This window comes from Artemia sp. Qi Xiang Cuo, chromosome 10 (assembly GCF_049724085.1).
Source record: "Artemia sp. Qi Xiang Cuo chromosome 10, ASM4972408v1, whole genome shotgun sequence".
NCBI classification, from domain to species: domain Eukaryota; kingdom Metazoa; phylum Arthropoda; class Branchiopoda; order Anostraca; family Artemiidae; genus Artemia; species Artemia sp. Qi Xiang Cuo.
In genome coordinates, this window is record NC_142803.1 from 5,860,593 (window position 1) to 5,884,057 (window position 23,465).

At 37.1% G+C, this 23,465-nt stretch overlaps 1 protein-coding gene across 1 annotated transcript in view; it reads right to left on the minus strand.

The window, feature by feature from the left end:
* The window catches only part of LOC148947403 (Y+L amino acid transporter 2-like), a 75,530-nt gene that overhangs the window by 8,886 nt on the left and 43,179 nt on the right, over window positions 1–23,465 (minus strand). Inside the window, 2 exon segments of the mRNA XM_089095833.1 lie at window positions 165–365; window positions 4,300–4,423. Of these exon segments, the coding sequence (XP_088951959.1) occupies window positions 165–365; window positions 4,300–4,423 (325 nt within the window).

The window sequence follows — 23,465 nt, forward strand, 5'->3', positions numbered from 1 at the left end:
GGCTTCACATTGAATTATGCAAAATGCGTGAGTATGTGACATTGTTTCTCATCGGTGGATTATTTTTAGCTGCCCAATCACCGACCGCTTCACCTTCTTAGGGTAAGTGGTTTATGTTACAAAAAGGACATGGGAAGTAGCTAATAAAAATTCAAAAGTCTTACATTTAAGAGGAGTGCCGGTATTGGTGTTAGACGTTTCATGTGAATAAAACCAAATAATTTTGGTAAATGGCCTTCTTTTGCACCAGCTTCCATTAAACGGGCAGACGTAAAAAGAGTTCCATTTACACCGCCAAAAGTCGAAAATGCAACAAACAGTGGAATGGTCCACTGCAAAGCACCAAGCGTCTTTGATCCAAAGGTCTAAAACAAACACAAACAAAAATAAATAAAACCTTCCCTTAAATACATAACATTAATACAAATATAATATATAAATATATATATATATATATATATATATATATATATATATATATATATATATATATATATATATATATATATATATATATATATATATATATATATATATATATATATATATATATATATATATATATATATATATATATATATATATATATATATATTGCAAGAGCAATATCCATTTAAGTGACTGAAGACGTCTTACAAACAGCAGTAACAGTCATAAAAGTGCTAGTCCCAATTGAATATAACTGCAGTTAAATTTACTTATTAATGTAATTCAGAAGCATAGCTTATTGGGGCATTTTTTTTCGTATTAACCCACAGTTAAACATCGAGACGGAATCAATGACACTACATGGAACTTTATATCATTTTGTTATATTTTCATTCTTGCTTTGTTTTTTTTCTGTTGTTACTAGTTAGCCGCTGAATCATTGCTATTGCTATATCTACGTGATTTTGTAAGCGACAAATCCTAATATTAAATATAACAGACAAAGCCTGCAAGATGCAGCCTTGCAGTCTTGCAGATACAATATGATATAACGGTAGAATGATGTCATATAATAAAAGCGCACTATTAGTAAAGAGTGCTACCTAAGTAAAGAGTGATTTGGGCACAATTTATTTTTTTCCGCTAAGCAATTTGCATAGAAGGAGCTGTCGTAAAAACTTTAAAAGGAGCTCATTCAATTGGAAATTAAAAAGGATAGTGCTGTTTGCAAAAGTAAAAATCCATTGGGTTCCATCCCCCTCCCTCACCATCAATTCCTCAAACACATTCAATAAAAATTTTGAGATAACCATTTTGTTCAGCAGACTTGAAAGGTCCAGTAACTATGTCTCTAGGGATGTTAACCCCCCACGCCCATCATGGTTACAGCTGTAATTTACTCAACTCGTATATTGTTTACATACGATTACATACGTTTACACACGATTGCTGACATCGTATAATATTTGTTACCGAGGAAGGTAGGAATGTTTGATTTTTGCGTCAAAAAGAACGAAGGAGTGTCGAACTTAATCAAAACACCAAGTGTGTATACGGGTTTTCAAAAGGACGTAACTCAGGAATGACCGAGTGCATTAATCTGGAACTTTCAGAAAATCATAAGAGAGATGATCAGTTGACTAAATAGGCAGTGTGTGTACGCTACTACTACTACTCCCGCTGCAACTACTACTACTACCACAACTACTGCTGCTACCACCACTAACGCCACAATTATTGCTTCTGTAGCAAGTACTACCAAGCTGAGGATATTGAACTGAAAATTAGAGGAAATGTTGAGGAGAAAGTTAAACTAAGTCGAAACACATTATGTGATTGTATTAAGTTGAAACTTCCAGGGCTTGATGAAGGGGATGTTCTACTGACCAAAAGGCAATGGTCACAAAGGCAAGGCACTGACCAAAGGCAAGGCAATGGTAATACTACTGCTCCTGCTAGTATTCATGCTATTATTGTTAATACTACTATAAATCCTACAAGTAGTTCTACTAGTACTTTTACTAATACAATTGTGACTCCTATTATGACCATGTTAAAGGGTCTGATGCTGAAACTTTCAGGAAATATTTAAGGGGGACTTTGAATTAAATTATAACAAGGCGACTGCATGCAGGTTGTCAAAAAGGCGTACCGACAATATCTAAAAAAAGGTTTGGTATGTGAAGTTGAAACTTACAGGCCTTGCTGTGGGGGATGTTGAACTAGCCAAAAGGCAATATTTATATCTTACTATTACTCAATCTCCATACGGATACTCCTAATACTAGTGCTAGAACTACTTATACTACTGCTACAATTATTGAAACTAATGAAGCTAAGGGTATTAAGGTGAAGTTGTCAATGTTTACTACCCAGATTTTCAGATATTTGCAAGTAGCACTTTCAGGCCATTAAAAATGGCTAGCTGCGAAGAACCTCCTTAAACATGTTTTTTAGCTCATTGTATCCGAGTTAGTTACTGTGCTTTCACACCCTGTCGTAGAGCCTTTCATGCAAGCATAACTTGAGACTATAATCTTACGGGGCAAATTTTGTCAGTGCAATGTAGACTCGGTGCAAGTAGTGTCGGTAAAAAGTGTCGGTGTCGGTGCAAAGTAGACTAGTAGGCAGTGCAAAGTAGACTCGAGTTCTACATAATTTTACAGAACTTAAGTTTATGTTACATTGTGAAAAAGTTAACACAGCAGCAAGAAAACAGAATTTTCGGATGAGCAAAATTGAAGGTAACCATAATACTACTTTTTAGTTAGATAGACTTTTAATTAAATTATTTTAAATGAAATTTAAATGAAAGTAAAAGGGTTCTTCTAGAAAGAATTTTACTCTTAATCAGATCCCAAATCCTGATCTCCACTCCACATTTTTAGTTTTTGAATATTTTAATTGTGATGATTTTACACGATGCTTATGAGTGTTTTATTGATTTTACATAGATCTTCTGTGAAAAGACTGGCTTGAATATTAAAGGTTATGTGTAATGTAACGCAACGTAGCTACTTGGGATAGAAAACTACCTAAGCTATGTAGTGTGAAAGCCACCTTATGCTTTGGCTTTCCAAAACAAAAATTATGCGAAGACGCAGCACCAAATCTTGCTCAAGCAATTTTATAATTTCTTAATTTTCTTTTTTTTTTATTCTGGAACTTGACTGTTATGTAATGTACACTGAATTAAGAAAATTATAAATTGCGAGGGGGCACTGACTTCCCACCACGTAGTATAGCTTGGAACGCCACTTTGCTGCGCAGTTCTGCAATGCTTGGCAAATACACCCAAACGCTTGGAACACTCCCTAAAACGATTGGTACAGTTCGGCCATTCTTAGCACACGACACTTGGTGTAAAATATTTTTGAGAGAGAGCAACCCCTCAATATATTGACCGTCAGTTTGTAGTGTTAGCTGAAAAATTCCTTTTCAACATCTTTAAGATTTGAACAAATCGCACGACATTCCCTAAAATTCAAAAATCTAAATGAAATAGCCCGTTGAGACCATTCCTTGTTTCCAGTTAAGCAAACATGATAGTTTAATATTTAAAGTAAAGTTACCACTCCTAAATAAGGGTGAATAATAATTACGTTTACATAAAAGTTAAAAATAATATAAATTGTATATGGCAAAACTAATATGTTTTTAGGGAGGGCATCCAGAAAAAATAAGGGGTATGCTGCGTGGATCAGGAGCATCCTGAGTAGGAGTACACTTCGCCCCCACTCACCCCTACTTAATACACAGGTTTCGTTTCCTTGTCTACTTATAAGCTTAGCTACAATTTTTTGTAGACAAAAATAGTAATTATAACTGGTAATTATGAATTTGTATGGATTTTCCAAACAATTTAAGAATTGTCATGTTCACAATTGAAATATCGATAATGAGTTGTTTTAACTAGAATTTAGGCAACAATCGCAACAATATAAGGGGGGATAGGGGACGTTACTCTTAATTATAGGATAAATTTTACTCGGTTTGACCTTAAGTTTCTCCCTTTATTTGTGTTATGAAAATAATGAGGGTCTTTTTCTATATCTCTACACTCTAGAGTTTCAAGAGACTTTCAACTTTTTGAACAAATGGTTGATATACTTACAAAAAAAAGAAATAACTGTCACATTTAATATTTTGATTTAGGATAATTCATAAATAGTTATACATACTTTTCTTAATTTAGTCTGATGTAAAGAAGTTACTTTGTGAATTAGTTAAAAAGTATAATTAAGAATAAAAGAAATTATTCTCATTGACTTCAGGTTGTGCTTTAAATATTAAAATGCGTATTGTCCCTGCTATGACAACGGCCAAAAATCCAAACATTTTACAACCGAAAAACGCCAATGACCTAATTACCATTGCCACTGCAGTCGAGGCAATAATTTCATTACCAGGTACCACGACGAAGTAGGCTAAGTTCACAAGAAAGTATATCCCAGTTACAAGTGGCATGCCGATCCATATTGCCAGAGGTAAGTTCCTAAAAAAGAGAAAGAAAGTTTTAATGCTAATATTAATCCCAGATAGCGATGAAAGGATGCCAATTCACGAAATCTAGAGGCAAGGGGCGAGGATTTTCTATTTACTTTTCGACGAATTCACAAAAACAGGTATGTTTCTGAATCAGACATGAAGGTAATTTTTTCTAGAGAGGAGTAAGTGCCCCCTCCTCACCCAAAAAAGGGCCTTCCTCGGTGATGCTATTAAACCAGTGGCCATAATATCAAGATAGGGGCCGTTTGAAAGGAATTTTAACTATTGCTCTTTTTATGCAGTAAAACACATCGTGCCTCACCTAGATGGCGATTCCTGGCATTTTGTGCTACAAAACAACATTTTGGACCCGATTAGAACTAGAAAGCATTGACTAAAAATCCAAAGACATCAGATTGACTTAGAACTATGAAAATGGTGGAATTAAAAAAATAACTGGTTTAGTATATTTGTAAAAATTTAAATATTTTAATAATAAGTTCAAATTTTCTTGCTGTGATAAACAGGGGTTAAAGATGACAGGGGTTATCAGGGGTCTAGAAGGTTATAAGGGGTAGAGATCCCAAGGGGTTAAATATGGGTTTAAAGTTCTATTATTAAAACTCCCAAAGCAACATTTTAAGGGGGGTATCAAACTATGAATTTTTATTAATTTCTGCATCTACTTTTTTCATTTTCATTTATTTTGTCACCAAATATCTGCTCCATGTTTCAGTTGTTTCTAAAAGAGTTCGTTTAAACCGTTTTACTTCGCCGGTCCTTATAAAGCCGTTGCAGCCCTTACAAGTTCTTACAAAGCAATTTATATTCTGCATGTCATGGCCTTCTGGAAGGACAAAGCAAATTTTACGTTTCAAGATTTCTGGATGGACTTTCCAACTTTCTGGAAGGACTAAGACTGACAAAGCAAAAATCTGTCTCCTGCTCTTCTGTTTGGCCAATTATCTGCTCCAAATGATTATCTGCTCCAAATATAGACAAACGAATCAAGATTGATTTTACAAATTTTACTTGACCAGTCCAGAAATGGCACTTTAAAACTAAGCAAAAAAAATGAACTATTGCAGGTCACCTCTGGCTTATGGTTTTATTTGCAATATATTTTTTCTTCTTGTTTCGTGTTAGGCTAAAATTTCCAACTGTTGTCGCTGAATTACAGATGTAATTTTTTATTTATCTATTTTTCTTGGTTTTGCCTTAGTTTTCATTTATGCTCTGTCCTTTTCTTTTTTTTTGTAGATGAATTATCGATTAAATAAATAAATTAGTTTCTGAAATTGATACTATTAAAATACTGTTAAAAATGATAAATATTTGTTATTTTCATATCATTTTGGTTTTACGTGAAAACTAGTTTAATCGCCACTTTTATTTGTACTACAGGCAACGCGCATAGTCCTACTACTGCTACTACTACTGGCCAAAAAGGACAATTTTCGGCAATCTGCCATCTTTCAACCGCAGAAGGTGCCCTAGCAATTCCAACCTTTCTCTCAAAATAGCCCTAAAAAGTGGGATTGAGCCTCATTTTTCGTACATCCTACTGTCTGAAATACAGCCAGTCAGCTACGTTCCCAGAACAATCCGTAGGCAATTTTTCTGGAAAACACCTAACAAATCTTCATGTGCTTTTCGAAGCGCCCATGTTTCAGAACCATATTTGACCACTGGCATCACTGTAGCTTCCAATATTCTAATCTTGGTTTGCAGACTTATCTTCTTATTCTTTTAGTCTTTTTTAACTGTGAAAAACACCCCGAACCTTGGCTATTCTACTTTTAACATATTCACTGCTCCCTCAGTCTTTACTAATAATTAATTAAAACACTTTTCCCACAAAATAAGTTTTTCAAAAAAAGTAAACAACTCCATTAAGCCAAAATTAACAAAAATAGAATCAAATAATCTACCAAGCATACAAATACCAAAAATCAGTATCAATAAATAAACAAAACCCAAAACAAACAGAAATTTAAATAAATAAAAGAGTCAAACTCAAAACAAGCATAAATTAATATGAGTAGGGTTCTAAAACCCTATGCTTTCTAAAAGCCAGAATATAATTTGTACTTTACTGAATAAATTCAAATAAACTTAGAAAAAACAAATGTGCATGGTCAGTTTAATATACATATGCTGATATTTATTCCTTAAAATCTTAATTAATTTTTGATTTCTTAAAGTTATGAAAATTAAAAATGAAACATAGCTTACAACCCTTGCCCTGAGGTTTGGTGGGGGGGGGGGGGGGGGGGTTGTCATCCTAAAAAAACTAACTTCCAGAACATTAATGTACGTTGAACAAAATGACTATCTCAAAATTCAATCTCTTTCTACTATTAAAAAGGACACTAACCCTTTCAATTTCCAATTGAATTAGTCCTCAAAGACATGATTTCCAGAACTTTCAACTAATTTGAACAAAATGGCAATTTCAAAATTTTGATTGGGTGTTTTTTTTTTTTTTTTTTTTTTTTTTTTTTTTTTTTTTCATTGGGTGTGTTTGGGGAATTGGTGAGCGTGAGAGATGGGTTAGTTGCTCTCCAATCACTTTCAACTATTAAAAAGGGCACTAGCCTTTTCAATTTCCAATCAAATGGACCCTTTTTGAAATTTTCTTCGACAAAACTTTCTATAAAAACCTTATATGCCCCAGGGGATAACTTACAATCCTTGCCCTGAGGGCTCTGAGGGGGTTATCATCCTCAAAGACCTAATTTCCAGAACTTTCAACTACGTTGAACAAAATGGATATCTCAAAATTTTGATTGCATGTGTTTGGGGAAATGGTGAGCGTGAGAGGGGGGCTAGTTTCCCTACAATCACTTTCAACTATTAAAAAGGGCACTAGCCCTTTCAATTTCCAATTGAATGAGCCCTTTTTGAAGTTTTACGACAACGCTTTCTATAAAAGCCTTATATGCCCCCAGGGCAAAGCTTACAACCCTTGCCCTGAGGGATGTGGGGGTTTTCATCTTCAAAGACCTTATTTCCAGAACTTTCAACTACGTTGAAAAAAATGCCAATCTCAAAATTTTGATTGAATGTGTTTTTGGAAATGGTTGGCGTAAGAGGGGGGTTAGTTGCCCTTCAATCACTTTCGACTATTGAGACAGGCACTAGCCCTTTGAATTTCTAATTGAATGAGCCATTTCTGAAGTTTCTACGACAACGCTTTTTATAAAAACCTTATATGTCCCTGGGCATAACTTACAAACCTTGCTCTGAGGGCTGTGGAGGGATTGTCCTCCATAAGACACAATTTCTAGATCTTTAACCTACGTTGAACAAAATGGCTATCTTCAAATTTTGATTGGATGTGTTTAGGGAAATGGTGGGCGTGGAAGGGGTGTTAGTTGCCCTGCAATCACTTTTGGCTATTAAAAAGGGCACAAGCCCTTATAATTTCCAATAGAATAAGCCTTTTTTGAAGTTTCTACGACAACTCCTTCGATACGAAGTGCCCTGGTCTAAAACCAAAGAACAAAAAAAAAAAAAATAATAATTAATATATTGTGCCAACATCGTTGCTTACTTAGGCAGCGCTATTGCACTGCCTATGATACTACCAAGGTAAGTGAAGATGTCCACCTGATCAATCTTCTCGTTAACGAACGTCACCTTTCCATCTTCGCTAATTCATAATGACTTAGTTTAAGTGACTTAGTCTTCTTAACATTGATCTTCAAACCTATTCTAGTACCCTGAACTCGTAAAACTTCTAGGATACTCGCAAGGCGTATCCAGGATTTTTTACGTTTTTTTTCAAGGGGGGGGGGGGTGATAAAAACTCTAAAAATGCATCAAATATTTGTATATGCATTTTGTTACGTTTTTAAGAATCGGACACAAAATTTGAGGGGGGTGGGTCAAACCTGGAACCTTCTTCTGGATACGGCCTTGACTGGAGCCTCAGGATCTGTTTATCAGAATATTGTTGGAATATATTGTTGTTTTTTCACAACCACTTGTCTGGAAGGTAAGTAGAGATGACCCTATAACTCCGATCCCTCACCCCTGCTGCCACCTATAACTTTTTTGCACCCCAAATAAGGGCATAGCCTCCCTAGGGAGAACACGTGGTTAATGGGGTCAATGACCTAAATTTCCAAAAGTCGATGTTGTTGTTGTTTCCGAGGCAATTGTCAAGGTCAATGTTGTTGTTGTAAGTGCACGCTCTCAGCGAATGTAATGATCCAGAAATAGTATTTGTTGTTGTTTTGGTCATGTACATGCTCTCAGCGAATATTATGATCCAGAAATAGTATTTGTTGTTGTTGCTCGAGCCAAATGCTATGAGTTTCCCGGAAACAGTTAGATCACGTGCGTTCCTCTCAGCCAATCAGAGGGCTTTGTTTACATATGGTTTTCCCCGTTACATAACAATTTGCCCTTGAGATTTCTTATATAACGGGCATGCAATATGATTCAATTATCAGAAAGTATTTTGACACAGTGCAAACAACTAGAATGGATAGAACAATTAGCATAATTGATGAGCTTGAGGCCTTGGCAGCCGCAATTAGCAATGTAAGTACATTTTTATTTTCAAACAAATTTTCCTTGGACATCCTCCAGTATATTCAGCTAAAACGTAAATATATTCCTTTACCCCAAACCCCTCCCCCCCCCAAACCATACAAACATCATTATAATCAATGGAAAACATAAAATATATTCTTTTTACCCTAACCCCCCCCCACCATTGTTTTACAATCCCAAATTCTCGCAAAAATAAATAAATATACTTTCGTTAAATTTTGGCTTTTATCAATTGTAATATTTTATCTAACTGAGACATCCATCGCTCTTTTGTTATTACCTTGCTCTGATTTGACACAAGACTCCAATGTGAGGCCTATAATTAGCTGTCACACTTTTCCGGTGTGTTCACGCTATCGGTCTAGTCAAAGGGTTTTGTTTTGGCTGTCAAATTAAAACAGTTTTAAGCAAAAAGAGATTGCTGTATATTAAGCTTGTAGTTTCGTAACCTTGTATTTGTCAGAGAGCCGGTGAAAGAGATTATTTTCAAATTAAGTTTAACAATATATTTAGAACATTATGTGAAAGGGGGGAGGGGCAATACATTGCTTCTAACAGCTTCTTTGTAAGTAAATTATTTAAAGGGGGAGGGCAATGCCTTCAATTCTACCGCCATCAGTGTAAAATGAAAACAAACTATTTCTTCGCATTAAAAGTAAGGGCCTTGTATTTGTCGGAGAAGCGGAGAAAGAGATTATTATCAAATAAAGTTTAGCAATATATTTAGAACATTATGTGAAAGTGGGGAGGGGGCAATACATTGCTTCTAACAGCTTCGTTGTAAGTAAATTATGTAAAGGGGGAGGGCAATGCCTTCAATTCCACCGCCATCAGTTTAAAAATATAACTAAATATTACTTCGCATTAATTGTATGGGCCTTGTATTTGTAAGAGAAGCATTGAAAGATATTATTTTCAAATTAAGTTTAACAATATATTTAGAAAATTATGTTAAAATGCGGAGTGGGCAACACATTGCTTCTAACAGCTTCGTGGTACATACCGTATGTAACGGGGACTCGAAAGTAAGTCAAGTATACCGCCTACAGCGTAAAACAAAAACGAAAAAGGTAAACGAATTATAATATATGGCCTTGAAGGTTTCGTAGACTCGGTGAAAGTGAGTTAAAATCTATTACATAGTATATCTAGAGTTGGAAAATAATGTGAAAGGGTGGAGGGGGCAATACATTGCTTCTAACAGCTTCGTTGTAAGTAAATTATGTAAAGGGGGAGGGCAATGCCTTCAATTCTACCGCAATCAGTGTAAAATGAAAACAAACAGTGCAGGGCTAGAAAAGTCTTTGGGAGTTGCATGAAGCTAATATTATGTATAAATTGAATAGTATTTTAACCTATGTTTGCAAAATATAGGCCTACAGGTCGATGTGTTAACGATCAAATTTAAAGCATATAGACCGGAAAATTTAATATTTTTCTAAATGCTAAAAATAGAAACAATTATTTCTATCCTATGGCTATAGACTACTGATTGTCTAATAAAACCAGTTGATTTCTAAGCCTAATATATTTCTCGCGAAATTTTTACTTTTCCTTTACTGAAAAGAGATAAATGCTTTTCTAAACAAAATTATATGGATGAGGGTACTAACTTTCTTTCTGTAAAAAAGGGGCAAATTATTTTGATACTAATTTTTTCTCTTCTTTTTAAGGCCAATTGTGAAGAATGCGTGCCCCCACCTTCCAAGAAGGCCGGAGAGGGTGAGGCAGCCCCATCAGTGCCAGCCCCAATGCGGCCTGGCAAAAAGTTAAAGAGAGAGTGGACGGATAACTACAATGCCAAAGCTACGCAATATCGTGAAATAGCCGGCCCAGCCGCGCAATAACATAGCGCTGCCCCCCCCCCCCCCCACCAACACCCCTTACCTGGTCCTTCGGGTGCCCGACCCCCGCTGGATTTTGCTAATTTAAACATTTTTTACTACCCCTATATTTCTTCCAATGTTTTTTTCTTTTTCAATCCCAATAGAAACATATCTCAGCGGGATATTAACCCCCTCAACCCCCAACCATTGTTTTAAATTTATCTTCCTCGGAGATATCTAAATATAATGTAAATTTTCTGCAAAGAAACCACTCTTTTCTAATCTTTGCTATCGCTTCGATATTTCATAAGCGAATATTTTTAGGTAATTTCTATTAATAATCACCGCCTTTGAAACTCAAAATGCTATTTTTTCTAATCTTTACTATTTTCTCTATTGCTATCACATATATTTTTAGGTACCATTGAAACACCGACTGCTCTTTTTCACCTAATTTTGAGAGAGATTATCCCATCTGTCACATATTGTCGTTCTAATTTACACTGAATATTTCTATTGTGACATGTTTAGCTCTTACATATAATATAGAACTCCAATATCCTAAATATTAATTTTGCCGACAATTTGTTCTCCGCTATTTCAGAAAACACAGAATGAAGCAAAGACCATTGAAACATTGATTGACTAAAACCGCTAATGTAAAACAAAACAGGGAAAGGAGATGCCAAAATTATTTATAATCTCGCGCGGAGAGCTTTATGTCAAAACATAGCGGTATAATGCCTAAGAAGTGAGGGGAAAGCCACTTAACGATTCTCAACATTTTGAAGTTCAAACTCGTTCATCTAACCTCCATAATTAAACTCATGTGTTTACCGAACCTGTATGGAATTAGAAATATTTCAACTTTTTGGGGCATTATGTAAATGGCCGGGGGCCGCGGAGCCCGGAATGCGCCGGTGGGTCCAGGAAGCGCCGGGGGAAGCGTCGCGGGTCCAAGAAGCGCCATAGGTCAGGGAAGCGCCACAGGGATGGGCGGTTGGCCATATAAGTGCCACAAGTGGGCCGGGAAGCGCTTTGGGGAAAGGTTTGGGGTCCGAGGGGGGAAGCGCCAAAAAAAAAAAAAAAAAAATTTGAACAATGAAAATAAACGAACAAATTTTCGCCTTCTATGTCAAATATTATATTTTATTCAGTTGTATTAACCAAATGTTATTATGCAATAATCCAAATTTTTAGTGTAGGGGTGATTTGAACACTTTGAAAATAAGCTATTTTTTTCATTTATAGTCTGTCCTGGCTCCATACTCACCATCTCCCCCCTGCTTCTCAGTTGGAGAAGGAAAAGAAGATGTATCTTTGGAGTATCGTGAATATGAAATGTCTTGGCAAGGTATCGTTAATGAAATACCTGAAAATATCGATGATTTTTTAACTAATTATTTTAATGTAGATAGTAGCACAGTTGAGCAGGGGGACTTACCTTTGCTAAGTCTGAATACTTTGCAGCTTTTAGATGATTTCACAGGGAACCCTCCTCCTCCAACCTCCGATACCCTAACGAGTCCACTTCAAACAACTGAAGTGGAGCATTCGCCAGTTATTGTTGAACAACTTGGGGGCGGGGATAATATACACGCGGGGGAGGGGGGTACAACATTCCCAGACTTTCAGCTGTCCAACAGAATTTTAAATGCAATAGTTGTTTACACTGCGACTTTCGGTTACCTTTATAAGACACTTATGGGGGGAAAATTTGTTTTTGAAACCTTAAAAATTTGGACTACCGATACAGACAAACTTCGTGCAAGACTTGAAATCCTAATTATAGTGTTGGGGAGGGAATTACTTATTGTTTATAGTTTTTTAAGAATTTTCTTGGCTTTATGGGAATCTTGATTATATTAACATATCATTACATTACTATATACAGGGGGTTTATTCAAATTTGTACAATTTTGAGGGAGTTTTCATGGATTGGGTCGATAAAATTATAACGCATCTTGAGAACTTTAATGAAAACGGTAGTGGGTCTCTAGTTATTTTTGATGAAAATTTAAGTATAAATATATGAAAATTTAAGAAAGATTTTATTTTAAGAGGGGGGGCAGGCGGGGGGTATGAAAGGGATACTATTTTAAAATATAATCCAGATCTAGAAGGTTGTCAAGGTGTCCAGCGGATTTGTTTTGAAACAGGTCAAAAGTGTTTCAGATATGCTTTCCTCATATCAGCATTCGAGCCTCTAGCTCGGGACGCTACCAAGATAAATTTAAACAATTGGGGTGTGTATGGGAAGTAAAGGTCCGTTTTCCCCATTGTAGATTTTTCTTGTTTAGAGGGGAAATATCCAGTAACGCTTCGATCTATTGACATGTTTGAAAGAGCTATGCCCATTTGAATATTGGAGTTACTGTGGTACAGTATGAAACAGAATTTGAAGATGGGACTCGTTCCAAAAAGAAGGGGGTGGTCGTTCCCGTAAGGGGCTCGTCAGTTGAGTTGGTTAAAGACTTATTTTGTTTGCTATACACACCACTTAATCAACCGAACGCAATCGGTCCTTTTAACCCAATCACTGACACTAATAGGGTTCTAGCGGAGGGTAAAAAGGGGCGAGGAGTACGTTTCTACTGTCCAACATGCCTCTCTAGATTTTGGACTGAACTAAAGCTGCGAAATCATATGAAGCATTGTAGACGACATGGACATCAAACAGTTGAGTCGGTGCCTGTGGATAAAGCAGTTATGCTAGTCAAATAGTTTCAACACATACGTCGCCAGTGTAACAAAATCTACCTGAACAGTTAAGCTCTGCTTACGGAGAGGAATGATCCTCAATATCTACATTAAGTCAAAGAACACAGGACTATTGCAGTGTCCTACGCCCACGCGCAAAGAGACAGTTCTAACACCATGCGGTTGTTAGAAATAGTAGAAACATTGGATGAGGGGGAGTTTATGGTCTAGGCATTAACTAATCTGATTGGCACGACTAATGGTGCTATTTCTCGTTTGAGAAATATGAATTATCCACTGTTGTTGTCCGCAGCGGTTCTTCTCACTAGTAAAAATAAAAAAATATTGGGTCTAGTGCAGTGGGAGCTGGCAGAGGGATAGCCGAGGGCTCCCAGGACAAGAGGGAGGCTAGGTACATTCAGAGACTCCAGTCCCTCGGTGCAGATACTCCCCTCGGCGGGTAGACCGGGTAGGGGGATAGCACATCAATCAAGTCACATAAAGGTTAGCCAGCAGTTTTGTATCCCCGTTTTTATTCATAACTCTAATTATGACTTAAAATTTATTTTACCGGCCCTGGCACGTATGCAGCGGGAGGGAGGGGTAGTAGATTGTCCTTGGGTAAATAGTTCATTTACCTACAACATTATTCCCAAATCAGCTGAGAAGTTGTTGCTTCTCCAACTGAAATAGCAAGCAGTGGATAATGGGCATATGTGCTGGAATAAAATCAGGTTTTTAGATTCTTTTAGTTTTTTTCCCAAGGCATTGAGTTAATTGATTCAAGTGCAAAAAAGCGAAAATTTTGATAGCTTTCCCTTGCTTGAACAACACTTTCCAGACAGTGAAATGTATGGCCTATTGACCTGCAAAGGTGTATACGGATACGAGTATTATTGTTCTGGCGCAAGCTTAAGTGAGGTGAAACTACCTCCAATTGAAGCTTTTCACAATTCACTGACCAACAGTGAATGCACAGCCGAGGAGTATGAGTTTGCCAAGAAGGTGTGGTCCAAGGGGGATTGTAAAAATGGGTGGGATTATTGTAGACTGTACTTGGCCAGTGACGTTCTAACTCTGTTGGATATAGTCTGTAAGAACACAGACCAAATCTATTCAGAGTTCGGGTTAGATATAGGCTATTATTTTTCTACACCCCATTTAGTTATGGATTTAATTTTAAAATTAGCAGGGAGGAAATAGGCCTAATCACCGACGTATATCAGCACCTTTTTTTAGAGGGTTCATGGAGGGGAGGTTATATTTTTCACGGGGATCGCTTCTTGTCAACTGATACGAGCAGACAAAGCACCGGTGCAAAGTCAAATGCGGTGTTCTCGGACATGAGCTCGCTGTACCCCTTGGCAATTTCCAACTGCTCTTTGCCGAGTGGGAACTATCAATGGCTTTAGAATCCTTGTGAGGTCCCCAACATTACCAACGTCGAGGAAAATGGGCCACAAGGATGGTTCTTTGAAATTGATGGTCACATCCCACTGGCGATTCATAACTCAGCCAAAGATTTTGTCTTTCCCTGTATCAATCGACCGGTGAGCAGGGACTCACTGAGCCCCTACAATCGATCATTGGTTGAGGATATGGGGATGCACTGGACTCCCTCTAAACAGAAACTGATTGCTGATTTGGACCCTAAAGAGAATATCGTTGTTCACCATGTGCTTTTGCACTGGATGGTGAACAACGGTTTCAAAATCACTAAAATACACAGGGTCCTGCAGTTCAATCAACGACCCTACTTGAAAATGTTTATCGACACCTTTGTCGATAAACGCTCTAAGGCAAATTCAAAGGTGGAGGAGGAAATGTATAAGCTTATCCTAAATTCGGCATTTGACAAAATGTGTGAGAGTGTACATAATGGATCTTACTTTGATATTATGACTGACCCTCGAGAGTGTGCAAGAATTAGTACCGACCCAAATTTTACATCTGTCAAGAGCATAGAGACTGGCATGGTTCTTCTACACAGGCGAAAGTAAAATGTGGTACTGAACAAAAATATAGCAGGCGGCAGTTCAGTACTAGAAATTTCAAAAAAGCTCATGTTGTCGTTCTTTTAAAAAGTTTTCAAGGTGCCATTGCCACGGGAGGGGGAGGGTCAAGTGTACTATTGTGAGAAATAGTCTGTGCGGTTTAAGGTAAATTGGGCTGAAGAGTTGTTTTGTGATTTTCAAAATGGGGTGCAAGTCCGCTCGTAGATGGAGTTCACCAACTGGAAGCCATCTCTCTACCCCGAGCTGTTGAAACGTCAAGCCCCCAACTAATTATTAATGTTAAAATCAGAGACGGGGAGTGATTTGATATCCCGGGGGGTGGTCCAGGGCCCCATAGTCTAGTGCGTGGAAACTCATTGTGGGGATGAAAACAAGTCGGGTAAAGGGGTGCCAACATATTTTGTAAAAAGCAATTTCAACATGAGCGTGTAGAGAGACTGTGTAGAAAGTAGCCTAGTGCCGAGAGCACAAGTGCTTGCAATTCGCTCTCTACAGTATAGAAATTATACTGTGAGAGTGGAAAAAAATGCAATGTCGTGTATATCCGACAAGGTCTATTTGCTCGAGAATGGTGCGAGTGCCCGACTTCATGGTCACTATCATATTCCAGATCAGGTTGAATGCATAGACTTTTATTCTAAACTTTGTCCGGATTAACCTAACCAACTAACCACCACCCACACCGTTCATAGATTTAAACCTCACAAACACACTCCCAGACCCTAACCACTAACCCATCCACTAACCTGTAGCAACCGCAGTTACCGGAAAACTCTTCTTTTTCCATCGCCGTTCCCGGGGGGGGACCCTGCCCGCGGCCACCCAGGGGGGGGGGTCTCGCCCGCGGCCGGCAGGCCGTTGGCCCCGTGGTCCCCGGGGGGGGGGGAACCCACCTTTAAATTCACCGTAATAACGTTCAACTGTGCTACTAGTTCCCTGAGTGTCTGTTTTTTCCAAGTGTTTTCTGTGTTTTTGTTGTATAGAAAAGTGTTTTTTTTTTTTTGTACAGAAAATTGTTTAAGTTGACAATAAGTGCTTTAAAAGATGGACAGAAAATTGCTTTATAGAAAAGTGTTTTTTTAAATACAATATGTGCTGATGATGGACAGAAAAGTGTTTTTTTATTATATATAGTGTTATCGTTGTTCATGTTGAACAAATAGAGTTTTCATGTTGACCACGAAATTTTTTCATTTTCTTGTTGAACAAGTGATATTTTTATTGTTGTTCATGTTGAGCAAGTGTTTTCATGCAGTATTGTAACAAATGCTGTCTTGAAATATTGTTTTTTTTGTTGTTCTTGAAAAGATTGATCGATGGGGAAAATTAAAACATATTAAGTGGACACGTATGATTTACAGTTAGTAGCAGTCCGACTGATGTCCCCAAAAGCAGCATGTATCAGCTTAAAATATCCTTCAGATTATTTCTGTTCGGTCCCTCAATGTCGGGGAAAACAACGCTTTTAGCTAGAATAATTCAAAGTTGTGATAAAATGTTTTTGGAAAAGCCGAAAAAAATTTACTATTGCTATAGTATTTGGCAGGAGTCCTATGATAAAATAAAAGCTATTGACGCATCCATACCAATACAATTCATACGGGGACTTGATGTTTTCAATAGTATTGATCCGAAATCGTGGCTGATTATTGATGATTTGGCTGAATCCATTGAACAGTTCTCACAGGAAATGCTACAACTGTTCACCGTTCGCTCCCACCATGAACACATTTCCGTTACTCTAGTTCTACAAAATCTGTTTCACCAGAGCAAATTTATGCAAACACTTAAATTTAATTGCTCTATTTATATTATTTCTTGAGTTGTTCGGTAAAATATTTAGCGACTTAAAATACAAAAGACGAACAACAACCGCGCCCCTACCATTATATTTTCAGCGTAAAAAAAGGTGACTATCCAGCCCTAAGGGTATATTTTTTTGGATCTTAATCAGAGAACGCCCGAGGATCTACGTGTAGTCACCGACATTTTCAACAATTAAATTACAGTATATCTGCCGGTGAACAGTAGAAAAGGTTAATAGTTGCCATTAGGACACTGAAGAAACTACATGAACAACGGTATTTATTTTCCGTTTTAATTACTTCAAAATCTTCGCTTAGGAAGGCTATACTCAAACATGGGGTTGACAATGATTTCATTAATCTAATATCTGAACTATGTTTAAATTTAACTGAGGGAAATTTTCAACTGCCATAAGGTGTTAGAAAACATAAAACCAAAACGCTGTCACGGTTCGGTTCCGTGGCTTGAAAAAAAAAGTGAAACAATTTTAACAGACCGCTACTCCGTCAAGTAGTCGTTAGCTTCTTCACAATTTTATTAAAGAAAATCGAATTAATTGTAGATATACTTCTCTAGTGAGAATCGCAAAACCATATCCATGGTCACAAATTGCGCTGTGCATATTGCCCGGAGAATGTATGGAGGACACTATAAGCACATTGACTAATGACTTGAATAATTCTGATGATAAAAAACTGCTTTTACTTCAAGTTGCATTGCGACGTACTGACAAACATAAACCTTATCGTGAGAGACCCACCGTCACCGCCGCCACTCATCCCTCTAAACAAGAAGCATCTCAAGATTCTGCACGATCAAAGGAGAAGGAATTGAATTCAATTTTATTGAAAATTGGAAACCTACTGCCATTGACCTATCGAGAACAGAGTAAAAGAGTATTATCTTATCTCATGTTGGAATCTGGTGATAAAGTTCAAGTCGAGAGCACAGGGAAACGAATTATAATTCAGGGAAAAAGTTATAAACTATTTAATTTAATTTGTGATATGGTTACGAATAGTAAAGGACTCTTATCCTTTGACGATAATCTATACACCTTTCTGTATGTATCAAACTTTCCCAAAAGTCTTATTGGCAATAAGCAAATTCTAAAGAAACTAAGAGAATATAGTCCACCTACAACAACATTTAAAAAAGAAGAAGATTCAATATTTGAAGATAATAGCAGCACCACTGATTTTACAACAACTGTGGCTGCTAGTCGACAGCGAAGACAAATTGATTCACCCGCCAGTTCGCACAAGGGGAGTGGACATTACACTACACGTTTACGCTCAAAATGGATGAAGTTCTGAAAGGTGTCTATGAAAATATTGGCGAAGCGGGAAGTTTAAGTTCCCCCAAACCTTTTTCTAATGCCTCCGGCACCACATTGAAAAAAGAAAAAGAGTATCTAGAGAATGAATCTATATAAACATTACATCGAAATCATATGCTTCTCAGTAAACAATATCGACAAACTAAAGCCTTTTCCACTCTGCTTATAATGCAAATGGATCTTTTAAACTCTAGATACACTTAAACAGTATCACAATGCACCCTTCAAATATATTCTGGTGGCAATCAGTGTCTTTAGTCGCTATGCCTATGCTTTTCCACTACGTTCAAAGAGAGGTGTTGAAGTTGCTCGGGCCATTGAAAGTATTCTTGAACAGGATTCGTATAGAAAAATTCAATCGGATCGTGGCAGTGAATTTGTTAATCCCCATGTGCAAAAGGTTCTTTTGAAATATAATACAACACTTTATCATAGTCACTGCCCTATAACGGCTGCATTGGCCTAACTATTAATAAGAACGATTCGCCTTTTAATTTCAAGATATTGTACATTGAAAAATACGCCGGCTTTTATTCATGATTTTGATAAAATCATGTTGATTTATAATCAACGACCCCATCGATCTCTGTCCAACTCTACACCAACGGATGTTCACTACAATAAAAATACATTTGACGCTTTTCTAAAGCAATACTCCAATGGTGAAAAAGAGAAAAAGAAGAAGAAATTCAATGTTGGTGATACTGTTCGAATTAATAGAACCACCAATATTTTGAAACGAGAACTTATTTATCGTGCACTAAACTTTTTAAAGTGTCCAAAATTCTGGACACAGAGCCCACGACGTAGCGACTGCAAAAGACCAAAGATGACGAGATTCTTGGCGGTTTTTATGAGTATGAATTGCAAAAAGTTAGAAACACTAGTGAAATTTACCAAATTGAAAAGATATTAAAGAGTCGTACTCATAGGGGTAAGAAACAGTTGTTTGTTCACTGGCTAGGATACAACTCGGATTTTGATTCTTGGGTCAGTGCTGAAGATATTGACAATGCCCACTGATTTTTATGTGACTTTCATGTACAATGTTTCCGATCCTCTCTACAATGACTTGAATAGAACAAGTGATTTTTGGACAAAGCTCTTCCCCACCATCAAATTTGACGACAGAAAGTATGAGGTGTCTCTTGCCAACTATATCATTAAAAATACTTACAACATCCTAAGAAAGGATCGTAAATATGAAATAAAAATTAGACACTATGATTGGCCGCCGCCACCAACAGGTGATCAAGAAAAAATTCAAAAAATCAATTGGATGGATTATCCATACATTGAATTACCCTACGAGGAACTCACCTGTATGAACGATTTATGTCGTTCTATTAATAAAAGAATTTCCGCTCGTAAAAAATGAGCTTTTCATTTCAATTATTCAAAGGACGAGGCCAAGATCTACATCAGTTCACCTATTGCCAGTGAAAAGGTTATTCTTAACGATAATCTGAAGTACATTCTTGGTTTTAAGCTGAATATAATCAATGGTAAAAGTACCAGAAACACTAATTTAATTTTTGCTGACTGCCCACCTGCCTTCTCCACGGACACTTGTATATTTCTCTACGCTTCATTTGTGGAAACATCTCGGGTTGGTAATTCAAATGCCCCCCTCCTACGAGTTCTTGAACGAAAAACCAATCAAGAACATATTCACCATTAAGAACCGAATTGGGTGATCCAATAGCAATTTCAAAAGGGTTGGCTGTGATTACATGCCATTTTCGACCCATCGTTCAAAAGCAAGATGTCTAATAAAAAAGTGGTATTCACTTGTCCTGATATTGACTGCTATGTTAATACTCTTGGCCCAAGAAAAAAGGGCAATGGAATGGACTACTACAACGGTCACTTGTCAATGTCTGGCTACGGTCTTGGCAGTTGGTTTGCTAATCTGTTTCTCTCTTCACTACCACTGGCTAGAAAATATCTTGTACCGGCTGCGAAAGATTTTGCATCCTCTACACTATACCATTGGGGCTCTGGCAAGGATTTTAAAAAAAGTGCTTTGGAAAATCTTAGGTCCAGTGCGCGAACCCTTGGCGAGAAATTAAAACAGAATGGTAAAGGCTTAAAAAGGTCAAGAAACAACGCATCACTCATCAGTCTACTCAGGTCGGAAACGAAAGACATCATCCCTTTTGTCAAAGAAAAGAAGGAAAAAGCGGACACGTGCTGTAACCAGAAGTCCCAGGAAGAAAATTGTTAGATCGAAACTAGATTTCTTCTCCTAAAATGTCCTACCTACAGCATAAGGATTCTCAACCTTCAATCACCGCCTCATTAAATCTATTCAATGCTGAAAATTTCGATGTGAGTGTCAAGCATGGATACTATGAACAATTTTATCCACAACAACCCCTCTCAGATAATATCCACTTTCAAATATATTCCAATGAAGACTACTTTATGGACATGTCTTCAACATTTATAGATGTACAAATGAAAGTCTATAAATTCGATAATACATTGCCAATTTGGGGCGATGGAGTATCACATGAAAATTGTATACTACATAATTTATTTCGTCAAACTAGTGTCTATATAAATGGCATGCTGGTAAGCACAAGCAACGATCTCTCAAATTATACGAGCTATATGCAATTCATGCTGATGACACCCAAGTCATACAAGGAATTGAGAGGCACCTCCAATGGATATGAATATATTACTAATACTGATAGTACAGATGCACTTAAAAATGCTGCAACTAGTGAATTACATCTAGTTGGAAAAATATATCATGAAATATTTAATATACCCCAATGGCTGCCGCCCAGTTTTAAAGTGGATATAAAACTAAAGCTTGCTCCTTCCAATTTCATATTGAGAAAAACACTTGCTGCCAATCCTGATGTAAGTCTCTCCCTCACCTCGGAAATACTTCATTTACATAAACAACACGTCATGAGTTCTGTTGCTTTGGCCGTGGAAAAACTGAGAGCCAATGGCAACAATATTAAACTACTTGTTCCTCATACAATCACCAATCAACGTCATATTGCAATGGGCTCACGAACCTTCACCGATTCATCCTATATCAATGGTGAAATTCCATCAAAACTAGCTTTGGCATTTGTAAAAAGCGCCAGTGCAATAGGATCATGGACTGAATGTCCACATAAATTCGAGATGTTTGGACTTTCATCTCTTGTGTGCAAAGTAAACGGCATCCCACTCTACAATCTATCTTTTGATAAATCCTATAGAACATTGTACGAGTTGACCATGCAAACCCTAGATCACGACTCTCAACTATTTGAAAATGATATAACCGAAGATTTGTTTGCTAAAACACATGGAATCATTGTACTGGATTTGTCTGGTACACAGGATATGAGTATAGTACTTACGGGGAGTGTGCGTTTAGAATGCACATTTACCAACCCATTGGCTGAGATTATTGCACTAATCTCACTAAATCAATATGAAACCTATTGGGAAATGACTCCCAAAGGTAGTGTTCTACTAGACTTGGCGCCATGAACCCCAGTCAAATAATCAATGTATTTAATATGGACCCCTTTATGTCCCAGTACAAATCCTATTGTCTGCCCTCGGACTTTCTTTGAAAAATTCAAAGTGTCAACAATACCTTGATTATTGTTAATAGCAGTCCGTCGACTGTGTTGACGGGTCATTGGCTGTGCATCTATGAAACAATGAAGACGATGGCATTGTTTGATCCTCTTGGTCTACCCTATATATTCTACACACCCCACATCAGCAACTATTTCGAGAACAGTTGGAAAACTATTATTCAATATCAAAAGAAGGTGCAGGATCTAACGACTAAAAGATGTGGCTTCCATGCACTACTATATTTTGTGTTCCGATGTCGTGGCTATACTTACAAGCAGTTTCTCCACATTTATGTTGACAATCCACGTCTGAACGACTTTCTAGTGGAAAATATAATCTCAGACCTATACGGTATTGATTTTAGTTCCCTAAGAGTAAAGTGCTTAAAAATGTTTGTGAATTTTTTTATTAATAAAATGTATATATATATACAACAATGTCTTTAAATCTTCACTTTAGATTTCTTCATCTTCGATGTATAGGCAACTGTCGCGAACCACTAATGCTGGTAAATCATCTGGATTCACTGTATATTGATCTTGATTGACTACAAAGTCAGGGTCAGATTTTCTACAGTACAATGTTACTTCACTCTTGTCATATCTCTTTGTATAGTCAATGATACTATTTGCATTCATATTATGAAATTCACGAGTTTCAATCTGTCTATTTGAAGCAATATCACATACAGTGTTTTCAAATGGTGAATCACATTCGGTAACTGCCAAATAAAAATCACTTGGCTTATAGTCATAGTAGGTGGTGTCGTCACAACGATGACGTAGAAACCAGATTGTCTTGTTAGCCCAACAGTTGAATCGTAGACCAGATTCCTCTTCCCAGAATAATTTAAATCCACGACGATACCAATCTCGTAGAAATAAACTAAAATCACGTTTAGGATTCTTTCCAATCATAGCGGGGTAAGTATTCTCCCACTGATCACATTTATCATAGTGACAATTGGAGCACAGGTGCCCTCTAGGATGAGAGTCACACACCTCCTCAAGACATGAACTACATCCTTTAATTTGTACTGCATAGCCTCTATGTAATTTACAAGGATTACATAATTTACAATTTTCACTATATTCATCAATAATTGCACAATTCTCACATTGATTCCAACTGCCAAGAGTGTACTTGCACAATGGACATATATAGAACATTTTTTGGTTTCCGATGTCAAATCACTCACAG